We start from the raw sequence: 26214 nt of genomic DNA on the forward strand, positions 1-26214 counted from the left end.
GCGCAATAAATGAGCGATACTCCAATGCACTAGCGTTGGAGTTGCACCCATATTTTTCGCAATCTGTCTGAGTAGGCGACTACTTACCCCCTATGCACCGAGACAAGCCAGATAGAGAGATGCCAAAAGCACTTGCGGTACGCACTAATTGTTTCGCATATAATCTAACTTGTAAGACTCCTCGCGAATGTTGATGGGGGCGAAGAGGCTTGAGGTGTGTGTGCTTAGATATAGGGCACTTTAAAGAACACCAGGTGGTCAATATTTCTTTCAGCCATCGACTACGGCGTCTCACACAATCATAAGATAGTTGGGGGACGTTAAACCCCAGATAATATTATTGTAATATTAATAATATGTTGTTATATATTATTATTATTATTATTATTATTATTATTATTATTATTATTAATGTTATTATTAATATTACCAGAAGTGCGCGTGATTCTACTGTTGGAGGAAGTTTATGCGCTCTAGCCCGAAAGATTGCAAAATTTGTGCCAGAGTAGTGAAACTCCCGCAGAGATTGCATGCACTCATTACAGAAGCGTGACCCTACTCTGGCAAAAGAGGCTTCTTCAATCTCGTTCAGCGAAAGTACCAGCACCCTATCGAGAGAGTGTGCCTGCTCTCTGCAGCAAAGAGTTCCTAGCACTCCTGTACAGAGTAAAACTTGCAACAAGCATTTATTGTCGCAATGAGAGTTTTAAGCACTTTTTTGTTGCTTTCAGTGTGTAATCGCGAATAGTGCTGACTTGAGGCAAACAATATACCTTTTGAACCGGTCAATTTGTCAATCACTGCCATTGTTAACAAGTGAAACAAGTTTATTTGGCAGTTGAATTCACAGTTTTTCGAACTATTACAAAAGGTGGGAAATTTCACCGGTCAGTGCTAATGAGACTCTGTGTTTTATCTGAAACAAATGGCACCCTACGTGTGAGTTTAACGTCAGACATTTGGTTTTAGATTATTTGGAAGAATAGGAAAAGCGGAGAGGCTAACCAGACGAATTTGTGCTTAGTCTACACGCTAAATGAGGGTGTAATATTGAAAACAATGAAATAGGCCACTGCTGCTGCTCACAGACGCTGGAGTAGTGTTGTTAAGTAAAGCACAGCCTTTGCTTGAGGTGCATGACTTTCGGGTCTTGACATTCCTTTGGAAAAAACCTTAGGAACAAAAAACTGCATGCTCTCGGAAAGGCAATTTTGCGGCCGAATAGCATGAAATATATGTCTTTAAGAGCTTTTCTGAAGAGCAATCTTCTTAACCAAACTTTTCGGGTGTCATGTTAGCTATATCAGTATGACAGTGGAGGTGCGTTTGATGTCATATTTTGACGCTTTTTACTTATACTTAAAAGAGAGAGAGAGTGTGTGTGTGTGTGTGTGTGTGTGTGTGTGTGTGTCTGTGAGTGAGTGTGTGTGTGTGTGTGTGTGTGTGTGCAGCGTCCACACACGCACCTGTTAGCTGCAAACTAACTGTGCTGTATCTAGTTTCAGTGATAGCATGGGTGTGTACGTGTCTGCTTGTTGGCTTCTGTACCTGACCGTGCGTGTTGACTGCCGTCCAGAATGAACTCTTAAGCTGCATTGAACCAGGTGGGGGACTATACTGAATGAAACATTTTGGGCTATATTTTACAGGACATGTTTGAACTGTTTCGTGGGCTCAAAATACAGCTCAGAGGTTTTATGCATTTCCATGTGACTCTTCGCACCCGTAACAGTATTTAACAATGCCAGACTGCTCTTATTTATCCCACTAAATTTTAAAAATGATCTTTTGACTTTAGTGCAAATTTTAAGGCGATGTAAAATTCTAGTCATACTTTCAGTGTTATTCATAGATTTTGTGACATTCTTTTGTCTCCATCGGCATACTTAGTAACATACAGTACACCTTTGTATTCTAACCATCACAGATCAGTGTTCCTGAGGGTTTCGTCGTCACTACGGCGGCATATGAAAAATTCTCCAGGCATCCTGACGTCCAGTCAGCTGTGCACAGTCTCTCAAGAATCAAAAGGTAAGAAATAGAAAAGTGGCAGCCATATTTCTGACGAAAAAAAAAATAACGCTAGGCCTGCGCAGAACGCGCAGCACTGTCACAGCGAAAGCTGGAAGAGCAGCCTTACAGAGCCTTTTTCTAAACACTCATTGGGTAACTGCTACAGGCACACTTTTTGAACACCCACCACGCCATAATTTTTTACAATTTTTGTGTAGTAGGCCAGCATTCCCTATGCTATCCTTCGTCATTGTTCGGATAAGCTTGGTATCTGCTACACATTTCAAGCAATTTTGTTCAAACTTTTTTGCGCAGCGGATGACGACGATGATGAATTCTGTCTGAAGTGGGTATGCGGCACAGTTTATAGATCAGGAACAAGCTTTTGTAATGGGTTGGGGCATTGTACTGAAGTGGGTATGCGGCACAGTTTATAGATCAGGAACAAGCTTTTGTAATGGGTTGGGGCATTGGACAACCCACTCGTTGCGCGATTAGCATTGTGTGACGCCTGGTCATTCGTTTGCTTTCTCAAAACGCTCTGTTACTCATACGATTACGATTACTTTACTGAAATCAAGCCTACCTAAGGAAAGCTTGCAACAGGGTTTAAGGTATCTGCACGGCTTTCCAGTAGAATGCTGGGCTCGAACGCAAAAATGCCAGGTTCGAATCGTGGTCCTTAGTGTTTTCATTTAGTAAGATGTTTTTCTTATTTTACACGATAATCGCTACGGACAAGGCTGGCGGACAACTAAGGCACTGTACGCGACCATTGTTGTGATCTCATAACAGCTTTCGTTCTAAAAGCATGACTCCCAAGGCAGGAAACTAAATAGCATAAGATGCGAAATTCGTAAACATTAGGCGTACCTTGAGCAAACGTTTGCTCTAGTGGACTTTTGTTCTTCAGGGCTGCCACTGCCTACCCTATCGCAAGAGTACACGCGTGTTTCTTGCGATATCCCTCAACACGGGAAAAGAGGAGTGAAGGCTAGCGTGCCAGCGGGGGTGAGAGAGGAGATGGAGTCAGCTGGCCGAATAAAGCGAATCAAAAGGAACCCAGAAAGTGTTCATAAAGAAAAAAACCCTGAGTGGAGAGCGATTCGCGTCGGATAGGTAGAAAGGTTAGAGTTCAATATATGCCCACACTTGTTATGACTTACCTGGTACAATTCTATTTCCTCTTGTTCTTATTCTAGTTTTGTTGTATACTTGATCATTTGGAATAAAAAGCACAAATAATTATGCACACAAACGTTGCCAGTTATTTTCTAGTACCCCCGTTTTCTGGCTTTTTCACAAAGTACGGCCGTAGTTCCTATATTATTTGCGTATAGTTAAAGTATAACAGGAATATTTTAACCTACCATCACGAGAACATATACTATTGAAACTACCCTGCTATCGCATTAGCCTATATAATGACCATGATGTTAAACGTACAATTGCTCCTCCCATGTATAGGGTACATTCAAATGATTGATTGGCTTGATACTTTACACAAGCTTATAGATACATTATTTTGTAACCAATCTTCGCTTGAATTTTATCAAATAAACAAGCAATGATTATTACTGAAACAGGCACTGTTTCCTTTCTCACTGTTGATGTAAATCACTAACCATCATTCAGGGTGTTTTCCAACAGATACTTTGCACCACTTTGATAACCAATATAGGCAGGCGGCGAAAGAAGATACGCCTTAGCCATTTGGCTCATTTCTTGCTGCTTTCTTGTTACCTCAATTCGAATAATAAAATTTCAGCCATCCGCGCCAATGGCGTTCTGCATGCGGTACCACCACATGGTGACGGTAGCATGTTTTGATCGATTAAAATTGAATATGGTGCTCGCATTACACAACGGAAAGGACTTGTGGCTACGTGGCCGAGAATCGAAAATGGAGACTGGGAATGATTGCTCTATAGGGTCCCATTTTAGAGGCCACCTGAACGCGACTGTAAACTGTATTTGACCGTAAACAAAATGTGCTGAGAAAGTGCTACAGAAAGTGCCACAGAGAGTGCACGCATCCGGAAAGGCTCTGCACAATTCTACGTTCGAAATCGGATCTCTGTCAAATTAGTTTTTTTTAAACGTGTATGAAGACTGCGACCAAAAAATATCACCTGATCAGATTCAGACATCGCGGGAAATACGTTAGTGAAAGTAACTTCTCACTTGCTTCAATCAAGTGACTCTGCTTTTCAGCGCACGCGTGTATTTTTATTGTCGCCATAAGCCGGGTTTTTCAAGTCCTTTTGAGAAAAGAGGAGCTAGTCACAGGCAGAAAGTGTCATTACTGCTAGAGCGTAAATTAATTTGTAATCCTGTACAGAATCATTTTTAATGTCAGTAATTTAAGCAATACTTTTTGCAGACTAGTTGGTTCATACTTGAAAAATTGATTTGCTGCACAAACTTGAAGGAAACAGGGGAGACAGGAAAGAGCGCAGACTACCAACTGTTTATTGTCGTTTTCTTGAAGCCAATATATATGCATGCTACGCTGCGCTTCCACGATGCGTACAAAACCAAAGATGCCGCAAATAAAGCCGTCCCAAAATAAGTCAATTCAAAAGTGACGGCCACCGCAATGACAAAAGCTAAAAAAGGCAAGTTACAAAAGTGATACCCACCACAATCTAAACTGCGTATTCCCAAGATGTGCGCTCTTATTTATTCCAAAACTTATCTTTTATGATTTTTAGTATTTTTATTGCACTAAGCATCAACGAACTCGGAAAGTATGAGAACGTACTCTAGAGACTTTTGTTTAAAAACACCTAAAAAGCACTTAGCACCGAAAAAAAAAACTTTAAAGTAACAAATTTATAGTCACTGCAAGCAGCCCCAAGTGAGCAAACCCGAATAAGTAGTACGCCGAGAGAGTAAAAAATATAATAACAAACATATAACCTTTCAAAACATTACGTACTGTCGCACGGGAAATAAAACAGAAACACTCATGAACAAAACAAAAGAAGAGAAATGGAGGAGAACAGAATGCAAGGCGTTACCCACAGCATTGATTGATATGTGGGGTTTAACGTCCCAAAACCACCATAGGATTATGAGAGACGCCGTAGTGGAGGGCTCCGCAAATTTCCATCACTTGGGGTTCTTTAACGTGCACCCAAATCTGAGCACACGGGCCTACAACATTTCCGCCTCCATCGAAAATGCAGCCGCCGCAGCCGGGATTTCAACCCGCGACCTGCGGGTCAGCAGCCGAGTACCTTAGCCACTAGACCACCGCGGCGGGGTTTCCCCACAACATTACACATGACCATGTAGAAAGACCATTTCCCTGTCCGAAAGTGAAATTGAAGGCATGCTTATGCACTCTTCATTAAATTGCCTGATATAGTACGTTTCGATAATCTCCCTTTCGGTCTTTTAACGTGCCTTAGCCATGACTGACGCATTCTTAAACCGAGGGGTGCAACCGCATGTCCCACGGAGGAAATTTAAATGATCACTATTTTTTTTCTTTTATGGCCAGACTGTGTTCGCGCAAGCGTTCGTTGAGGCAACGCCCCGTCTGCCCTATGTACACCCTCCCATGCGACAAAGGAATCTGATATACAACAGCAAATACACACCTAATGAACACGTTCACATGCATTTTAGTGAATTTTGCCTTCTCCTGTCTAATCATTAACGAACAGATCTGACCTAACTTTGTAGGTGCTGAAAACAGAAAATTAGCACCGTACCTATTAGCCAGTAGTACTTTATGCGTCAACTCTATATTATTGCTTTTAAAGAGTTTTTGTTCAAGAAAGTTACGTGTTTACAAAAATGTGTTCTGTTTGTACCCAAATGCAACTTACTTTTATTTCTTAGTGTGAACGCATCTTGAGTGTTTCGAGTAATTTTCAAAGGTGTCTCTAAGTTTTTCTCTCGACCACACATATTTCCGTCCCGCACGTTTCTGTTATTCTGTCGGGTTGGTGGTGTCTGTCAAGGTACACCTATTGCAGCTTTTACTTGGCTGTCTTTACCACGGAGGGTGTTTTTGCCCTTCTTGTTCTTCATCCTTGTTATAATTGTATCAATTATGCTGAGCTAAACGAAAGCTGAAATTTTAAACATCAAGTTTTTCAATTCACATAACCTAAATGCCCTGGCCGGGCGTTACACTGAGGGGGGGGCTGTTACAGTAAACGGGGTGACGGCGTGGTCTCATTGGAACAAATATAGAGTTGGTAACCCCAGCATAAGAGAGCAAAAAACAACTACAAGTACTACAAGAACACGGAAGCCCTGTCTTCAGTAACGAAAAAGGTCGTTGAACATAGCCAGGCAGCGAATCACTGTTTGAGATGTATGTGTTGCGTGAGGAAGCGTCCTATGCACACGTGATATGTACACACACCAACACCCGTAGCAAACAAGCAGTAGTATACAGTTAAGTTAGCAGCCAGTGACAATGGTAATAGGCGAGATTAAATACGTCACACACACACTTACCTGCACAAGGTTAACAGCCACTATTAAACTCCAGTAGTCGGCCGCAAATCCCGCAAACGCGTCGTCGTCGCAGTTACTTGTAACCTGGACTACGTGGTGCCACACTTGTCGATTACGTTAACAGCGCAGTACACAGCGGAGAACGCATGGGAGAGTTTTTCACATGACAGGCTTCAGTTATTGCTGCACATGATCCGCTGTTTGCTAGCAATCAGGAGAACTGGTGCTGCATGCACATATCAATTGTCTTTCAACGATAGCTGGGCTCGGCATTGCACAGCAGTTTTGTGATCCACCTACACAATGTAAAAATCTACCGTTAACCCCAAGTACTCGGCCCCGACCCCCCCCCCCAAATACCTGTAAAACAGTTGCTAACACACGCGTGTGTGTACGTTTACTACATATACTGCCCATTGCATGAATTGACTACATATTTGATTAATTTTCTCACAGTCAGGGATCTTTTTATCTCTCGTTCTGAACTCACGTCATTCAGCACACTGACGACTGCTTGTCTCTAACTTTTATTTACGGATATGTCCTTTCTTTATTTTTTGCTTTGCTTGAAAAAGAGGGGAACACACAATTACAAACTCTGAGAATAACAGCTGCAGACATGAAGGACACAAGTCAGCGTCCCCATACATCGGCTCCAGCACATCCACTGTTTACGAATTTTTCTTTTCTTCAATCATGCTGGTTTGTCTAAGGGCAACAGATTATTTATGAAGGCAAAAACCTTTTCATAGCTTCGAATGACTTACACTGTACGCTCAGCACCACCCTTGCTTCGTAACTGAAACAACAGCACAGAAAACGCTATGACCATTAAACGCTGCTTTTTCACTCCCTATAAACCACACTAGTGAAATGCCTAGGCACTGGTTCCTTCCAAGATGATCAGACAGACAGCTGAGCAAGCACTTTCGTGATGTCAGTTGCAGCATACTGCAACCTATTGTTCTGGAGCATATCATACGTGAACTAGAGTGTGTGTCGTGTTTCTGAAACACCTTCATTACGTGAGCCATCGCGTCTCTCAGTAGTCGCCCATATAACGAACAGCCTCGTATGCTAGACCAGGTGTGAATGGCCCATTTGACTCCGCCAAGAAATATTGTGCTCAGAATGGCCGTCACGCAAGAACCAATAGACACGCCAAATCTCTGAGCGAAAACTTTCCCCTTCTGTGTAATGAACATCGTATCCGAGAGTGGGGCTAAGTGCTGCGCAGATCGCACTTATTTCATCGTGTTAGCGAATGTTTGTGTGTGTGGCAAGTGAAACTGTCACTGTTACTCTCCTGATCATTTGGAAAACAGAGTCCTGATTCATTCAGGCAACTAAAGCCACGCAGTTCCTACAATGTGCAATGTTCAGCATAAAATCGACACAAACTCCCGCGAATTTCGCCGCGCTGGCACAACTATACTGCATGCTGGACAGCCACTGCAGTTATTCAGTTCTGATGATTTTAATGGTCACCCTCTCTATGTCGACCAAGATAGCATGCCGTGTCAGGGAACATTCGAGTTGATGTGAAAAGTAACTTTTTTTATGAGACCATTGTGGCTTTTATAAACTCAAACATGCACAGCATAGTTGCCAAACTTATGGGACCCTGGTTTCCAGGCCCCATGTCTATCACATCCTCCGATAACAAAAACAAACGCGACATTACGTAGTGCTGGTCAATCAAGCCATTTGCTGAAAGTTCTGGTCTAGTGCAGGATGAGTGGACGGTTTCCTTAACTGAGTGCTACAGGGAAAGCCAGAGTCACATGGTTCAGCGTTCGCGTTGGCCCGAGAACTTTCTTTCCCTGGTGTAGGCTACCCTTGAGTTGTTTGAACAGAAGGGGCTTGACCTTCGACGTGAAACTACCGTCGTTTTACGGCACTGTCACGCCACCTTGAAGATTAGTTATTATGCTGAAAAGTGCAATGTAGGACGCAACTGACGCAACCGGCGTCCATTGGCACACCCTGGTGGGCACCTGGTCCCGTCGTATTGATTTAATAAATATTTAGAAATTGTGCAAGGCGTATCGCTCCATCATCAGTATTCGTGTCGTGGATCAGCCGCCAAATATTTGCTGTGTACTATATTTCAAACCTTTATGTTTGCAATAAGAAACACGTCTACAGAAAACTGTATTCTGATACGTGGTTTACCTGCCTGACGTTAGGTTTCTTCCAAATCTATGTATGTCTTTTCCGTTTATTTCAAGTTCAGTGACTTTTTTGCACAAGAGTAGGAGGTGCTTTTGCATGTGGACATTACTAAACATTGCTAAACATTGCTAAACATGTGGAAATTACTAAACTTTAATTACCTCCAAATTTTTCTCTTCACAGCTTCGCAGAATCAGATTCTATCGAGGCCTGCAACAAGTAAGTGAAGATAGAGCCGTTGAGTGTGTCCGTGCTTGACATGTCTCGTGCATTTAATAGGGTAGTCCGAGTGCTCGAGTCTGCTCCAATACCGGAAGAAGTACAGGCTGCCATCAGAAGGTCTTATGTGATGGTCTTTGGCAGGGCATCGCCTGACCTTCGCGTCGCCGTGAGGTCATCGGCTGTTGGTAAGTCTAGTGGCATTGTGCGATCGTCTGACCGCAGCAAGCATGACTGCTACAACTAGCTCTTATTAACTGAGACACATTGGCTAGTATGGTTACAGGATGAAATGAGTTCACAGTTGGCGTTTTTTCCGTTATTTCGTTGCGTCCTTCTTGAATTACCTATTTCACTTTACAATTCATCTCTCTGCCAACTATCCCAACATCGCACACTATGGGATGATTGGCAGCGTCGCTTCCGCTAGAGTACGAGTCTGACGTCTTCATCGCATTGTGTATTAGGCGCGGGTAGCTAATGTTTCCGGTGAGGCACTTTGTCTGATAGCCGACGTGATAGTGGCTACGGAGCTCGCCTGATACCCGAAGGGTGTCAATTCGATGCTGGCCCTGGCAGTCTGAATCTTTTGACGATATTCAGGAGATAATCTCAAAAGTCTGCGTACTTAGAGTTATTTGCACGGTAATGAGCCTCACTTGAATTGAATCGAATTGGTCTAACTTTGTTAGAACCCGGGGAATGTGGTCGGATCATGGACCCGCCATAAAATAATGATTCTAGGAGAGCTGAAACATGCAAGTTCAGTCTATGCTGTTGTTTTGCCTGAGCTTTTTATATCCTATCTAGATACATTCAAAGTTTTCGTAATCGAAAGTTTTCTTCTCGAAAAGCACAACCAGCGTTCCACAAAAATGTTTGACGGTCGTTGTGCGGGGATCCTGTTTTACGCACTGAATGTTTTTGCAGTTCATGGGCAAATTTATCTTGAACTATAAATGTAGTGTGAAACATATTTCTCGCTGAATCGATTACGCGTTACTGTGAAAAGTATGAAGGCGTTCTTTGCAGTGTCCTCGAAATAGAGAAAAATGCTGAAAATTTTCAATCTTGGCCCAAATGAAGAAGATTCCGAAATTTTATAAACATTAGAGTGCGTTCTATTGCACGCAGACGCTTGAAAACGCTGTTAAATATACCAAAATTAGTTTTCAACATTTCTCTGAAAAAGTGTTTGCTTAGAAAACAAGTTTAAGAACGACAAAAAACCTTAAAAAGCATGTTTTTAAAAAAAAGTCATTTTGAAAAAAGGATACGAAAAAAAAACTCCGTTCTTAATTTCGACAGAAGCTTTTGTGTAAGAGCACTTGTCTCAGTCAAAACACTGTTTAAATATCACACGTGCTCATTTTTGTTATCCATGATATATAAGGATTTATAAGAGTTTCAATTATGCATGTCATCAGCGTGTTTTTTTGCGTAAACCTACAGTTTCAATTATTTTGCTGTAGCAAAAGTTTGCACCAGTCACTTACCTAGAGAGAAAATGTGTTAGGGGATTTCATTTGTGTCTTGCGTGTGCGGGGCCGGGCAGTCTGAGTTCTCGGGAGGGCTAACACGTACGCAGTTTGCAGTCTACAGCCTCGCACACAAGCCCCAGTTCAAGATATTGACACGTGCGGTTCTTTTGGTTTACGAAGAAAGCCGCTATCACTTTCTGTTAAGCGCAACGCAGGCCGCGTTTATCTTGTATGCCACTCTGGAACGCGTTATGACGCGTGTATAAAAGACTGACCAGTGGCGCACTGCGCCGCACGTGTCAATATCAATCTCTTCTTCCTGACGAAATACCTGGTCTCCCTCATCACGGCTCTCACAGATAAAGAGAGCAGTTTATCTCTTTCTTGGGGCACGCAAAACAGGGCTAGTCGATACCGTCGTTTCAAGGACATTGTTGGCCTGTGGCAGCAGCTTCCACAGGCCTTCAAATGATGTTTTGAAGAAATGGTGCCAGTGTTTTTTTTTCTATACTTGACAGCATTTTAAAGTCCCTGTGTGAAATAATGCATAGGCCAGGGCAGATCAAAATTGGCAAACTCTTTTTTTAAGTTTACTGGGTTGAAGTTTGTTTCCCATTTTTTTCCTCATGAGAACACCACAAAAAACTTTATTCACAGCACCGGGAGAAAAAAATGTTCGCAAAAAAAGCGCAAAAACAGTATGGCCGTGCTGCCATCTTCAAAAAGTTTGTCCTCGCACACGTATAATAATTGCTGAAAATAAGTTATTCAGATTGGTTCACATTCAGTGTGTTCACAATTACTGAAAAAAACAGACAAAAGCAAATTATAGAGCGCACATGCATGTCCGATCTCTCGTAAAATCACCCAAGAGCCCCAGATGACTGAAATTTTCCGGGCCGCCCAATACTACATCTCTCATAATAGTTGGTTATTTTTTTTTCTTACGTAGAACACTTGGTGATCTAGGTATTCATGAGAGTCGTACTACTATAGTTTCAGGCCGGGCGAACCACCCGGTATCGTTTGCCGTTGCCTGCGCACGTGTGGCGGCCTGCTTCGTAGCGCTAAGAAGGCAAAAGCATCGACTGCCGCACGGCGAATCACGCAGTAAAGAAAAATTATTGATGACGTAGAGAATCGCACAGCGCAAAATACAGGTCACAACACTTGAATAGGCGCACGCGGACAGCGCTGAATCTGAAGTGAGGTTTGTTGCTTATGACACAGGCACAAAAATAATTATGAGCCTAGAAAAGGAAAACAAGAAGTATCTCAGTTTCTGTATACCGCTTAAGCGACACGTGTAGGAATTGAAGTTGTTTGTCACTTAAGGTTACAGACGATTGACTGCTACACTTGCCTCCACAATTGTTTATTGAATGCGTCTTCAGGACGACTTGTTCATGTTTCTCTGCCAGTATGGCATTCCTTGTTTTTAAATAGTGGCTTCCACTGATGCTGTGTGCAATGAGCAATTCAGCTTAATAATCAGTCATTTGGTAATCAAACATTGCGTAAAAATAGTGTTTTATTCAACAGCCCGCACGAATACTATATTGCCTTTGCCTTCACCCTAATACAAAGCACAACATACACTCCTCAAACGCAGCAAAGCAAAAGAAGTGCCACACGCAGTCGGTATACAGAAAGGGACGCATACACGTTGCCGCTGGCATTGCGCGCTGTGGCACACTGCTCACGAAATGAGCCGTGACGGCTATGCCCCGAACTATCGTTGACCATGGGCCCTAGTTGTGAGAACGTGGTGGCCTCTGGGTAGTAGAACCGCACGTGATCACCAGACACCGCTCAGTTTTTTAGCGTACGCAACCAGAGCTATCGCAAAGGTACGAGCAGCATCAAATGAAACACAAACCTCGGAGCGCGCGCTAAACCCATTACAGACGGTCTAGCGTGTGCCCTCCTGTCATCACTATAAACAAGTCCACTCCGCACATCCGCTCCTCGCAGCACTGTGCCTACCGTCTGATATTTTCCCCACTAATATTGCAAACAAGGAAAACAAAAAAACAAAAGAAAATAAATGTGAAATGTTCAAAAACACTCCTCATGCCTCTGCTGGCCCCTGTTGTCGCCGTATATAGCTAGAACACAAGAAAAATATTGCTTTTTGGGAGGATTGCGCAGTACAATCAAAGCGGACGTCCACACCTTTCATCGTTCATGACCGGACAAAGCGCACTATACATTGAAAATGCTTGGTCCACACACTCTGCGATTCACGTTTGAGTTCACACCGATAGTACATGCGTGTCTCGAGGGTGCCAAATCCACGCAGAAAGGCTGCAGACCTGCTATTCGCAAAGGGGTTGTCGGGCACGTGCGGAAACACATGATAGCCGTGTGCCACTCGAGGTTCAAGAGAGTCATCCCGACGCACGCGCTTTTCAGATCACGCCGAATCTCGCGGCGCCGATTCCGCGCATAGCGCCGCCACGAGAACAGGCGAATCGCGAATGCTGTCACAACTCGTCGTCACAGGTGAACTGATAAGGTTAGGGATCACAAGAAAAGGCGAAACACTCACGGAAACTAGATCGCGCGCACCTTGGATCCCCACAAGCCTGGAAAAATATAATGGTAACATCGATTGATTTGTGGTGTTTAACGTCCCAAAACCACCATATGATTATGAGAGACGCCGTAGTGGAGGGCTCCGGAAATTTTGACCACCTGGGGTTCTTTAACGAGCACCAAAATCTGAATACACGGAACTACAATATTTCCGCCTCCATCGGAAATGCAGGCGCCACAGCCGGGATTTGATCCCGCGACGTACAGGTCAGCAGCTGTGTACCTTAGCCACTAGACCACCGTGGCGGGGCAAACATCATTGTCCTTGCTGTGTCTTTTTTTTACAAAGTTGAATTACCCATAAAATGGTGGTGATTTTTCTGCAAAATAAAAAGTCCTGAAATAAAAGCTGTGAACAGACTTTTTCTTTCATTTCTAGAAAGAAAAATGTATGTATGTATGATAGAAAGATAAATGATAGGAATGATAAAAAGATAAATGCATGTATGTGTAACTTTATACGCGCTAAATTTTTAAAACTGAAGTTACTAAGCAAAGCGAAACCATCAAGATTTACCTGAATAATACATCAGTGTTTGAGAAAGCGCACTATACTAGTGGGAGCACAATTGACCCTTTTAGGCAATTAAAAAACAGGCATAATCAAGGCATCTCAACGACATGACTCCAATCGACCACGCGGTTTCAAGTGACCAGATTACTGAGTTGTAGCTTGTGTTGCCACTTTGTTGAGTGTAATAGCAGTGTTTACGTGTAACAGTAAGGCATATGCCGAAAAAATAAGCCGTGTTGAAGCACTTCGCACACTTAGCTGCTTTTGTTGCGGCATTTCTACGTAACTTCTTCTATGGCGCCAAATCGTAGGAGAGGACTCCGAGGACATGTCATCCGCTGGTCAAATGGACACGTTTCTTGCCATCACTGGCGTGGACGAGGTGAGTGACGCTCCGACCTTCAGGTTTGTTTTTATATTTTAGATGCTAATGGCCGCGATTACAATTATTCTTTCATCTTTGAGGTTGTTTACTGATGTTACACGAAGACGTGTACAGTTATTTGGTGCTCATATACTATGAGTTATTCTATATCTACGAGGCTTCGATGTTTTGTTTTAGGACATTACGAAAGTTATCATCCTTCTAATTACGTCGATAAGGCCAAACAAAACATTTTCTGTATGTTTGAGTAAGTTGTGCAAGGCTGGTGATCCGTAAAGCCGGTGGGCACCTATAGCTGATTCTGACTTGACCATCCTCTCATCTTCCGGCCCCCTGCCTTGATGTGCTAAACAAGACTATTAGGGGCCAGTACCCGCTTCGGGATCTCTTGTAAACCAGTTATGCAAAGTGTCTAGCCCGTGATTGAGCACGTAATGGTTCATGGTGATGCTATTGTTTATCTGCGACACAGCTGGACGTAACGAGTCTGTCGTTAAATTTCAATATTGGGTGACGATCGACCAGTTTCTGCAGGGAAGCTGAATTGTTCCTTTAACAGACACTCTCACGATGCATGTATATCTAATATATTGATCCAAAGGTAAGCATACGGCTTAACAAGTAGTACAAAATGAATACAAATATTTGTAGTGTGCAGCCAGTAATTTTGTTAAGCTGAATGAATATTGCCACGTTCCATTTCCCAAGTTTTTGTTATCGTCCGAAAACACCGCACGATTCTCAGCGCAAACCGCGCCTGCAGTTTTCTAGAAGGTTCCGGACTGTAGTAGATCATTTCGATAAGATCACGCCCACTGTGCGAACGGTACAGATTGTTCTGGAAGCTACGCCACCGCCAGCGATAACGCTAGAACATTCGACGGCAAGAGTATAAATGCCGACGCGCTTCGCCACTTGTCAGTTGTTGATCGAAGGCCGACGCTCCGTTCGCCGCTATCAGTCCGAGACTGCTATCTGTGCGAGACTGCTGCTGTAATTGGACTTTCAGTTTACCGGCACAGGTTCGCCCAAATAAACAGTTAAATCCTAACACGAAGTCTCCTGTCTTCGGCCACGTCACGACCCTGTGACATCTGGTGGAGGTGCTGCTTCGTTCATGTACCGGACGCCCCCGTCAAGCCGTGAACCCAGCCCCCGTCGCGGAGAAGACACCGACACCAACCAGGAGCAGCGAACAAGCCGCCGACAGCAAGGGCTACCACCGGAGTACGGGCTTCTACCAGACAAAGCGCGGAAGACGAAGGCCATGACCGCGACTGCAGCGACAATGACAACCGCAGCGTCCCAGCCCACGATGGTCATGCATCAACCCAGGGAACCACCAATTTTCCATGGGTCATCGTTCGAAGACCCGGAGTCCTGGCTGGAGACATACGACCGAGTGGCCGCCCTCAACCACTGGGACCATGACGAAAAGCTGCGTCGTGTGTTCTTCTATTTGGAAGACACCGCAAGGACTTGGCTTGAAAATCGGGAGTCCACGCTCCGAACGTGGGATGTTTTCTGCGGCGCATTCCTTCAAACGTTCGCGAGCGTCGCTCGCAAAGAGAGGGCCGCTGCTTTATTGGAGACTCGGGTTCAGCTACCAAATGAAAATGTCGCCATTTTCACAGAAGAAATGACCCGACTATTCCGTCCCGCTGATCCAGACATGCCTGAGGAGAAAAAAGTTCGTTTCCTCATGCGAGGGGTCAAACAGGAGCTCTTCGCGGGACTGATGAGAAACCCACCGATAACCGTCCAAGAATTTGTAGCAGAAGCGACCACTATCGAAAAGACCCTGGACATGCGCACCAGACAGTATAATCGTCGCCTGACTGCAGACTGCGCTGCTGCTCAAGCCAGTAACTCCGGAGACCTGCGTGAAACGATCCGAGCGATCGTGCGGGAAGAGCTGCGCAAGCTGTTGCCTTCGGCCCAGCCTCAAGTCGATTCAATTGCCGACATTGTGCGAGAAGAAGTTCGGGAATCGCTTCAAATTCCCCACGCACCGCTGCCCGAGCCGGAAGCTATGAGCTACGCCGCTGCACTGCGCCACAACGCTCCTCCCCGTCCACAGCCAAAACGCCGCCCCATCGCACTTCCGTCGACAGACGCCACCGCCGCCACCACCCCCACCGACGTCATACCGTTCGCCAGCGGCCCAGCGCAGTGCACCGAGGAAGACTGACGTCTGGCGCACCCCTGACCATCGCCCGCTCTGCTACCACTGCGGCGAGGCCGGACACACATACCGCCGTTGCCAGTACCGACAGATGGGACTGCGTGGCTTCGCCGTCAATGCACCGCGTCCACAGCCAGGAGAACGACCACGTGACATTGCCGACTACCTGACAAGAACTCGGTGGACACCACGAAGCCCTTCGCGTTCGCCGTCGCCCAGCCGCCGCACGTCACCGCACCACCGGCAGTACTCTGGCCCAACGCGGGGCCGGTCTCCTAGCCCGTATCCGGGAAACTAAGGGCAGCAACCGGTGGAGGTGCGGTTGCTGTGCGACAAACTACCGAAGATCCTCCGACGACGACGACGCCGCGACGGAGCTTTCCGAACACAACGCCAGCCAGGCAAAGCCCTGACGGCGAAAGCTCATTTACCGAAGGTGGCCTGACGACGCAGCATGGAAGCAGCGGAACAAGCCGACGCAGCCGTGACCCGACGCCACGCCCTAACTGTAATGCGAGACGGCGAACTAGCGACCTCGACGTTCTTATCGACGGCCACAGTGTGACTGCTCTCGTCGATACTGGAGCCGACTATTCTGTCATCAGTGGGTCGTTCGCCGCGAAGTTAAAGAAAGTTAGGACAGCTTGGAAAGGCCCTGAAATCCGCACAGCCGGAGGTCATCTCGTAACGCCTGCAGGAATCTGCACAGTGAGAGTCACCATTAACGGCCGTATTTATCCTACAGACTTCGTAGTCCTACAGCGTTGCTCGAGAGATGTCATCCTTGGCATGGACTTCTTATGCCTCCATGGTGCTGTCATCAACCTAAAAACAAATTTGATAACGTTATCCACAGAAGAAGCACTACCGCCGCGCACGCTGTCAGGACACCATGCCTTGAATGTGCTGGAAGAACAAGTCACCATTCCGCCTCGCTCAAGCGTCATTATTTCAGTCGGCGCTCCTAAATCACCTGACTTGGAAGGCGTCGTTGAAGGCAGTCAGCATCTGTTGGTCACCCGAAATATTTGCGTCGCAAGAGGAATTGCAGAGCTGCGGGGAGGCAAAGCAACGGTTTTGCTCACGAATTTCAGCAATGAGTACAAACATGTGAACAAAGGAACAACGGTCGCATACATCGAAGAAATTGTCGAAGCCACCAGTGCTTTCGCCCTCGCCGATTCTGCGGAACCTGCTCAGAGGAACCAAGCCCCTCCCATAGCTTTCAAAGTCAATCCCAGACTTCCGAACGATAAGCAAGAACAGCTCAAGGCCCTGCTCCTGCAATACGAAGATTGCTTTTCGTCGTCATCGAAAATTCGGCAGACCCCAATCACAAAACATCGCATCATAACCGAAGAAAATGCCAGACCACTCCGTCAGAGTCCGTACAGGGTTTCGACGCGAGAACGTGAGGCCATGAAGAGACAAGTTGATGAAATGCTGCGGGATGACATTATCCAGCCGTCCAAGAGCCCATGGGCATCCCCCGTGGTGTTAGTTATGAAAAAGGATGGGACCCTACGTTTCTGCGTCGATTATCGCCGCCTGAACAAAATCACAAGAAAGGACGTGTATCCCCTCCCACGAATAGACGACACACTTGATCGGCTCCATAACGCCAAGTACTTTTCGTCAATGGACCATAAGACTGGCTATTGGCAAATCGAAGTCGACGAAAGAGACCGAGAGAAGACGGCGTTCATAACACCGGACGGCCTCTTCGAGTTTAAGGTGATGCCCTTCGGCCTTTGCTCAGCGCCTGCAACGTTTCAACGCGTTATGGATACAGTACTGGCAGGATTGAAGTGGCAGACTTGCCTTGTGTACTTGGACGACGTCGTCGTGTTTTCCTCGAGTTTTGACGAGCATCTTCGGCGCCTTGAAGCTGTACTTCAAGCCATCAAGACTTCCGGACTCACACTGAAGCCAGAAAAGTGCAGATTTGCGTATGAGGAGCTCTTGTTTCTTGGGCACGTTATCAGCAAGTCTGGAGTTCGTCCCGATCCACGGAAAACAGCCGCCATCGCCGACTTCCCGCCGCCCACTGACAAGAAAGCCGTGCGCCGATTTCTGGGCCTGTGTGCCTATTATAGGCGGTTCGTGAAAAACTTCGCCCGCATCGCCGATCCTCTCACTAACCTTACCAAGGCCGACGTGGAGTTTAAGTGGGAAACGCCGCAGGAACACGCTTTCCAGGAGCTTAAACATCGCCTCCAGACGCCTCCGTTACTTGCCCATTTCGACGAATTCGCCGAGACAGAAATACATACTGACGCAAGCAGCGTAGGTCTTGGCGCCGTTCTTGTGCAGAGGGCTGACGGACTTGAAAGGGTTATTAGTTACGCCAGCCGATCGCTATCCAAAGCAGAAGCAAATTATTCCACAACAGAAAAGGAGTGCCTCGCCATCATCTGGGCTACGTCGAAATTTCGCCCCTACCTCTACGGCAGGCCCTTCAAAGTTGTGAGCGACCACCACGCATTGTGTTGGCTAGCCACCTTGAAGGACCCCTCAGGTCGCCTCGCACGATGGAGCCTGAGACTTCAAGAATATGACATTACTGTCATTTACAAGTCCGGCAAAAAACACTCCGACGCCGACTTTCTCTCTCGTGCGCCTGTCGACCAACCGCTACCCGACGACCCGGATGACGACTACTTCTTAGGAACGATAACTACCGACGACTTCGCTGAACGACAGAGGGCCGACCCGGAACTTAAGGCCCTAATAGAATACCTCGAAGGCAGGACCGCCGAAGTCCCGAAGATATTCAAGCGCGCACTTGCGTCGTTCTTTCTACGAAACGGTCTTCTACAAAAGAAAAACTTTTCACCGCTTCGAGCTAAGTACCTTCTTGTGGTGCCTTCAGCTCTGCGACCAGAACTCCTGCAGGCCCTTCACGACGATCCGACGGCAGGGCACCTCGGTGTTTCTCGCACGCTCGCGAGGATACAAGAAAGGTACTACTGGCGACGTCTTACCACCGACGTCACTCGTTATGTGAGAACATGCCGGGACTGTCAGCGACGCAAGACACCGCCGACAAGGCCAGCGGGACTTCTGCAGCCAATTAATCCACCTTGCCGACCTTTCCAGCAGATTGGTATGGACCTACTGGGGCCGTTCCCGACGTCGGCTTTCGGAAACAAGTGGATCGTGGTAGCTACCGACTACCTCACCCGCTACGCCGAGACAAAAGCCCTGCCAAAAGGCAGTGCATCCGAAGTAGCTAAATTCTTCGTCGAAAATACCGTCCTACGTCATGGCGCCCCAGAGGTCCTTATCACCGACAGAGGAACGGCATTCACTGCCGACTTAACTCAAGCAATCTTGGCATACAGCGAAACAAACCACCGCCGGACGACAGCGTACCACCCACAGACCAACGGCCTCACCGAGCGGCTTAACAAGACGATCGCCGACATGCTGTCAATGTACGTCGATGTCGAACACAAGACGTGGGACGCCATTCTTCCGTATGTGACCTTCGCATACAACACGGCGGTGCAGGAGACGACGCAGATATCGCCATACAAATTGGTCTACGGAAGGAGCCCGGCCACGACGCTCGATGCCATGTTACCCAACGTCACCGACGAAGAAAACCTCGATGTGAGCGAGTACCTTCAATGCGCCGAAGAAGCCCGACAACTTGCGCGTCTCCGTATCAAGAATCAACAGACGACCGACAGCCACCGTTACAACCTACGACGACGCTTCGTGGAATACCAGCCCGGTGAACGTGTTTGGGTGTGGACGCCGATACGCCGACGTGGACTAAGTGAAAAGCTTCTGCGACGGTACTTCGGACCGTACAGGGTGGTTCGACGGCTCGGCCCACTTGATTACGAGGTTGTCCCCGACGGCATCACGAACTCTCAACGACGCCGATCGCGACCTGAAGTCGTCCATGTCGCGCGCCTCAAGCCGTTTCATGCGCGTTAACAAACTGAACTAGTGTTTTTTTGTATTATTGTTGTATCGTATTTATTCATTGTACTTTCTTGCATTATTATTGTACTTTCATCTTTAGTTAAAGCATCGGGACGATGCCTTTTTTCAGAGGGGGGCAATGCCACGTTCCATTTCCCAAGTTTTTGTTATCGTCCGAAAACACCGCACGATTCTCAGCGCAAACCGCGCCTGCAGTTTTCTAGAAGGTTCCGGACGGTAGTAGATCATTTCGATAAGATCACGCCCACTGTGCGAACGGTACAGATTGTTCTGGAAGCTACGCCACCGCCAGCGATAACGCTAGAACATTCGACGGCAAGAGTATAAATGCCGACGCGCTTCGCCACTTGTCAGTTGTTGATCGAAGGCCGACGCTCCGTTCGCCGCTATCAGTCCGAAACTGCTATCTGTGCGAGACTGCTGCTGTAATTGGACTTTCAGTTTACCGGCACAGGTTCGCCCAAATAAACAGTTAAATCCTAACACGAAGTCTCCTGTCTTCGGCCACGTCACGACCCTGTGACAATATGTTACTACTCTAAGTCCGTTAGAACAACATGGGAATGTAGGACGAGTGGTAATCTTGAAAAATACCTAGCCAACTAGTCACTTCATGGCTTGGTCATGCTGCCTCTGTAAGGTTTGAAAATATGTGGAGAAATTCAAGAAGAACTTCTTGTTGGGCAAGTTAGTGCATGTCTGTGGTATGTAATGTTGCGCTCTTTTTAGGTTTGCACTCTTTCCGTTTACGCCTTTTTACTTCCTGTGTTCATCCGACTGTATGCACAACGTTACGCACCACAGACATGTGGAGAAATACTTCACATTTCTTTATTATAACCCCGTCGATCTACAGAGGGCAAGACGAGCTTTATTGTGGTGGTTCAAGCATTTTTTATCTTTCTTGCGTTTTTGCGTGCCCTTCATGTTGATTTAGTTCGACTCTTATTTAGGAGGCAATTCGGAGAAGAAGTTGTCTGGCTGTATAACTTATAATTACTTTTGTTAGATTCTGTTATCCCATTTGCATGATCAAAGGCATAGCGATCTTTGAGTTGCCGCTACCCAATACCACTGTTTTTAGTGAAAAAAAAATGCGTTCATCAGGACCTTCTCCACGGCTGATAAAGTAGCCATCGTTTTATTTTAAATATTTCTTGCAGGTTATAAAGACAGTAGCCAAGTGCTGGTCTTCGCAGTTCACCCACATTGCATGTGGTTACAAACGGTCAGTCACCCTGTTTTGTTCTTTGTTTTACTTCATCTCAAATTGTTTGTTCACCAAGTGTCCACGGGTTGAAATGAAATGACATATTAAGAAAAAAAAAAGCTTGGTAGAAATTCATGGAAACGCAGGTGGTGAATATGAAGCGGAACTTCTAGCGGCGATATCCCACATTTGAAAAAATGAAACCAGAGAGATTATTTTAAAGGACAGCGGACGGGTGAGGAAGACGTGTGAAAATGGTGAAATCGCCTTTCTACAGCATATGTTCTGTAAGAAAAATACGTGCATATGAGGTGAGTAGCTTTATCACGCGTGCTATGGCGCTGTATGAGCGCACGGCAACTGTATGACCATGACCTTTATCGCTTCACGCTGGTTGAAGCTTGTGCACTCGAGGGAAGGCAGTTTTCCTCCACATGGACGGTGCAACCATATTGATACGACGCTCAGGCCAGTAGAGCGAAACGATAACAAAGGTAGCCCCGTTCATTTCAAACAGCTCCCATTTCGAATCTCTTAGGGAAGGGACATATACCCCAAAGAACACTTCATAGGTGAGCAAGAAGTTTACAATGAGAGATATAGATGCTGGAACATTGCTGATGAAGATAAGAAGGTCAGCAAGTATATATACCTAATGTTTTGGTTTGTCTTAGGGTAGGTTTGCAAGTAGACACAGAGAGTCCACTAAAAACTGGCGAGAGTGAACTTTTAGTCCTCATAGAAGAGTAAGCGTATTCAATTAAACTTGCAACTTGCTCTTAGAAGGTGTTGCCTACAAAAAACATTACCTGGTAATTAACACCAAACCTATATAAAGTAAACTGATTAAGAACGTTGAAGAAAGCGTCACAGAAATAATGAAACGCAGAGCTGAATACATTTACAGAACGCAACAGGCATGCCTGTTGTTATAACGCAATCCTTGAGGGGCATTCCACAAAAGCAAATGCACACTCAAGCTTCAACCTTACGGGCGCTTGATAGTGTAATGTGGTCGTGACGTTAAAAAAGGCAAGAATGTGCGATGAACAAATAAGCTTTTTATTCCCCAAGGCGAACTTGTTGTGGGACACTGAAAGTCCGATTACAGCGACACACACTGGCAACGATAACGGCGACAGAGGAATAACCATCGATATTTTGATCCGTGGCCTAGTGCACGGGCATTCACGCATTTGAGCATTAGCACTGGTGGCCGTGATTGTTCTGGGATCAACTCAGCTGTTCGCGTTTACACGCACAAACCTAGCGTATGATGCCAAGATAATAGGCAATGCTTTCAAAAGAATTATCAGACAACGATGCCAAGAGAAGTAGAGAGCATGCTATTAAAAATATTTGTATTCGAATGCAGAAGAAATAAAAGTGGACGACAGATAACTCGGCACCGGCAGAAATTGAACCAGTGACCTTCTGCCGTTGCAAGTTATTTGCAGGGCGCAGGAGAGGATCCTGTCAGTGGAAACTTATGTTGCAGCTCAGTTTTATTTTTAGGGGCGAAGCTCCTTAGGGCGTGGGCTGTGCGTCCCCTGTAGCCTGTATGTAGCCACCTCTAGTTTAGTTCTTGCAGTGTTCACTAGATGGCGGTACCGTCCCCTGTATGTAGCCACCTCTAGTTTAGTTCTTGCAGTGTTCACTAGATGGCGGTACCGTCTCCTGTATGTAGCCACCTCTCGTTTAGTTCTTGTAGTGTTTACTAGATGGTGGTACTTGTGCCTGATGATGAAAAGATGCAAGATGTTATAAACTAGAAAGCGGTACTTGTAGTTGATGAAAGACGCGAGATCTTATAAAATAGGAATGATGTCACATATGGCGCGTGTCATTGGTTGAAGGCAATCGTTCGATTTAGTGCGGCGACGTACGCTAGGGGGAGCGATGTAATAAAATCGAGTGGGCAAAATGTACAGAGGATTCATGGTTTACCAGGTTTACCTCCGGAGCTTCGCCCACTCATCATCATTCACTTCGTGGATATGGCGGAATTTTTTTCCCATTAACAGAACAACTGCTTTAATAAAATCTTCAATATACTTTTTTGGCATCATTTTCTTTTAGTTCGATATATTACTGTGTTTACTTAAGCAAAACGAACCCTTAAATTCAAAGTTACTACCTTACTTCCTAGCCAGAAATGTTTTCAGACAAACTGGGACTATATCCGCAAGGAAGTATCTACACGGTCTATTGACCATCTTCAAATGAACTGCCTCATGAAGAGGCTGTACTGAACTTTTATAGATATGCTGCCATCGTACGCGTCGAAAGATCATCATGACCGGGAAATTGCTCTTCTTTACGTAACAGTCGCAAAAACTTCTTCTCCACAAGCCACTGCCACATTTTTACCATTTCATCAGCAGTACAGTCGTGAGCCCACTCTTCCAATTGGTAATATTCCGCCACTGATTTCGACCCGAACTAATGAAACCGGTTGCCACCCGAAGAAAAAACAACGAATTTGAAGTGGGAAGGAAAATTTCGATTACACATTTTTCTTCTATCGCTATGACTGTAATTATCAGCGTATGTTGCAGGTAATTGCATGTTGATATAATGTTTATTAGGCGGAGCGATATTGCTTTTGCTATATTTAAAAATATATATGAAGTACTTTTAGTAGAGTTGTCGCTATTACTGATATACATAGGTTAATAATTTGAACGTTTATTTTGTCAAGAGGGCTTTTTATATTTAAAACTGAGGCGTAGAAAATGCCCCCAAAAAGCAAGTGAGGATAGGCAATAAAACTGTTTCTGAATACCTAACGGCTATTCATTCAGCCTTAAAAATTATTGAACTAGATAGCAAGTGAAGGGACCCTAGCTTCCATGTACAAGACCACGTACAAGACTTCGGTTGCCACAAAGTGCGGAAACATGATCTCAAAGCTTGTTCGCGAGGAATACAGGAGCATGAAGCTTACAAGCAGGAGCTCTAGCATGTAATATGCAACCGAATCGAAGCACTGGGCGAAGATACATACAATGCGAGTCCCTTATACTTACAACTCGACTCTGCTTAGCTTTTTGTTGGATTTCATAATAATATTATTAATAATAATAATAATAATATTAATAATAATAATAATTTCAACCAATCTGGTCGCTGAAAACGCCTCCGATATTAGTGTGCTCGAGGGCGCAGGCTTAGCGAAAATACGACCTGTTTGTGAATCGTCCAATGACAATGGTCACAGGTCCTTCATTCTGTGGCATCACCCATACATGATAGATTTCCTGGATCCACTGTAAGAAAAAGCAAACGTCTACAAAGGCGCTAGTATACACATGTGATGTCTAGCGCATCGCATTGAAAGATTTTTGCCGAGATCATACAGACGCGTTATTCTTGGTTGATACAGCGCACTCGAGACGACCATGAAGGAGGTGCGCTATGGTAAGCAGGCTTGGAGGCCAGTACGATTCTTATTCTTCGTCCTCTTTTGGTGTGCGCGGTATCAACCAAGATGAATGCATATTAAGTCGGTCAAACTTTCATTTTAATACCGTGTTCGTCAAGCAATGAGTTATGGTTTGCAAAGCACCTATAAAAATGCCGATTATTCAATAAAAAGGTCACACAGAAAGAAATTATTCGAATCAAGCATAATTTGATTACCGATTATTTAGGTAAGATTTGTATCCTACCATTCATATGCCTTTTCACTGTATTACGATTCCACTTGCCTGCAGACTCTTCTCTGCGCCTCTTAATCTGAACGAATAAACTTTATTTGAAGTCTGGCAGTATTCATCCTGTATAATGGTGGAAGAGGGCATTAAGCCTATTTTTTCCTACCCTCCATAGATTAGGAATATTATCAACATTGTCTTCTTTTGTGTCAAACAGTAATCAGCTGTCACATTTTTTTTATAATGTACAGCTGAAATTATGTTCAAATGTAACTTCTGAAACAGACTATACGTTCTTGTATTACACGTACACAAACATACTAGAGGCTTTATCGCTTATCGCTGAAAAGACACTACCCTAAGTATCTACTAACCTGCACTTTGAGGAGATTGTAGTGTATCTACACACCCCGATTATCATGGCCTACGAACTTTGCGATAGCGGTGGAGCTACATATATATATATATATATATAAAAGGGAATGAAGCGTATACTTAAGGGCTCGTTTTTGCTTGTTTCACCGGCTTGCTAGCCTCTGTGGCAATACGCGGCGCCTATCTTTTTACGACGAGATGTAGACGGGGCACTGAGTAGTTAAAAACTTAAACTTCTTAAAAAAGCTCTTTTTTCCTCCACACCGAACCGCCAAAGCCAGAAGGCGCCATCTGGTCGGGAGCAATGCGTTAGTGAAAGGAAGTATACACAGACCGCAGACATCCTAAAGGTAAAAAAGAGAAAAGAGAGAGGGATAACTGGGGAAGGGGAAGGAAGAGTGAAAGGGGCGCCCGGGGGAGTACACCTTATATTATACTTTCAAATACGAAAGTCTTTCTTGGGGACCTTCCACACAAAATTTTAGGTCTGTCTTTCTGTCTGTACATTCGTCTGTTTGTCCACTCTTAACGGCACTGGGTACTTGAAACGGCTGGCCCCATCCGCAGCGCCCAATGTTGCTCAAGGGTTGGCCTTCTTAATTGAGCAATTGTCAATTAATAAGCAAATATTGCACAAGTCTGGGGCACCATAACAACACGTACATATTCTGCATGTGCATCTATTACTATAATATTGATCGATAAGTAATTCGAAGGACCGTAGCGGTTATCACGCTGCACTGACAATGAAACGTTTGCACGAAAAGGCGAGTGTTTCCGACAATTTTCTAAGACTCGACGGTGGTGGCACCTACCCGTCGCCTTGCGTTCTACACCTTATCACCTCTGAGACGGGCGTGCACACCCGTCTCAAAGCCACGCGCATCGTTTTCTAAGATAACTGCCAGATGGCGTTCATGTCTCACGTGTCACGTGACTTGATGCCCTCTTTCGCCTCCGCTGCACG

General features: G+C 45.3%; 1 protein-coding gene across 3 annotated transcripts in view; it reads left to right on the plus strand.

The window, feature by feature from the left end:
• The window catches only part of LOC119161150 (rifampicin phosphotransferase), a 586004-nt gene that overhangs the window by 219363 nt on the left and 340427 nt on the right, over nt 1-26214 (plus strand). For all 3 annotated transcript variants that reach the window (XM_075890885.1, XM_037413539.2, XM_075890884.1), the window contains exons 13-17: nt 1928-2031; nt 8851-8886; nt 8947-9074; nt 13791-13861; nt 21170-21234. In XM_075890885.1, coding sequence (XP_075747000.1) covers nt 1928-2031; nt 8851-8886; nt 8947-9074; nt 13791-13861; nt 21170-21234 — 404 coding nt within the window. The remainder of the gene's footprint in view (nt 1-1927; nt 2032-8850; nt 8887-8946; nt 9075-13790; nt 13862-21169; nt 21235-26214) is intronic.

Source organism: Rhipicephalus microplus, chromosome 3 (genome assembly GCF_043290135.1).
Source record: "Rhipicephalus microplus isolate Deutch F79 chromosome 3, USDA_Rmic, whole genome shotgun sequence".
Classification (NCBI taxonomy): Eukaryota; Metazoa; Arthropoda; class Arachnida; order Ixodida; family Ixodidae; genus Rhipicephalus; species Rhipicephalus microplus.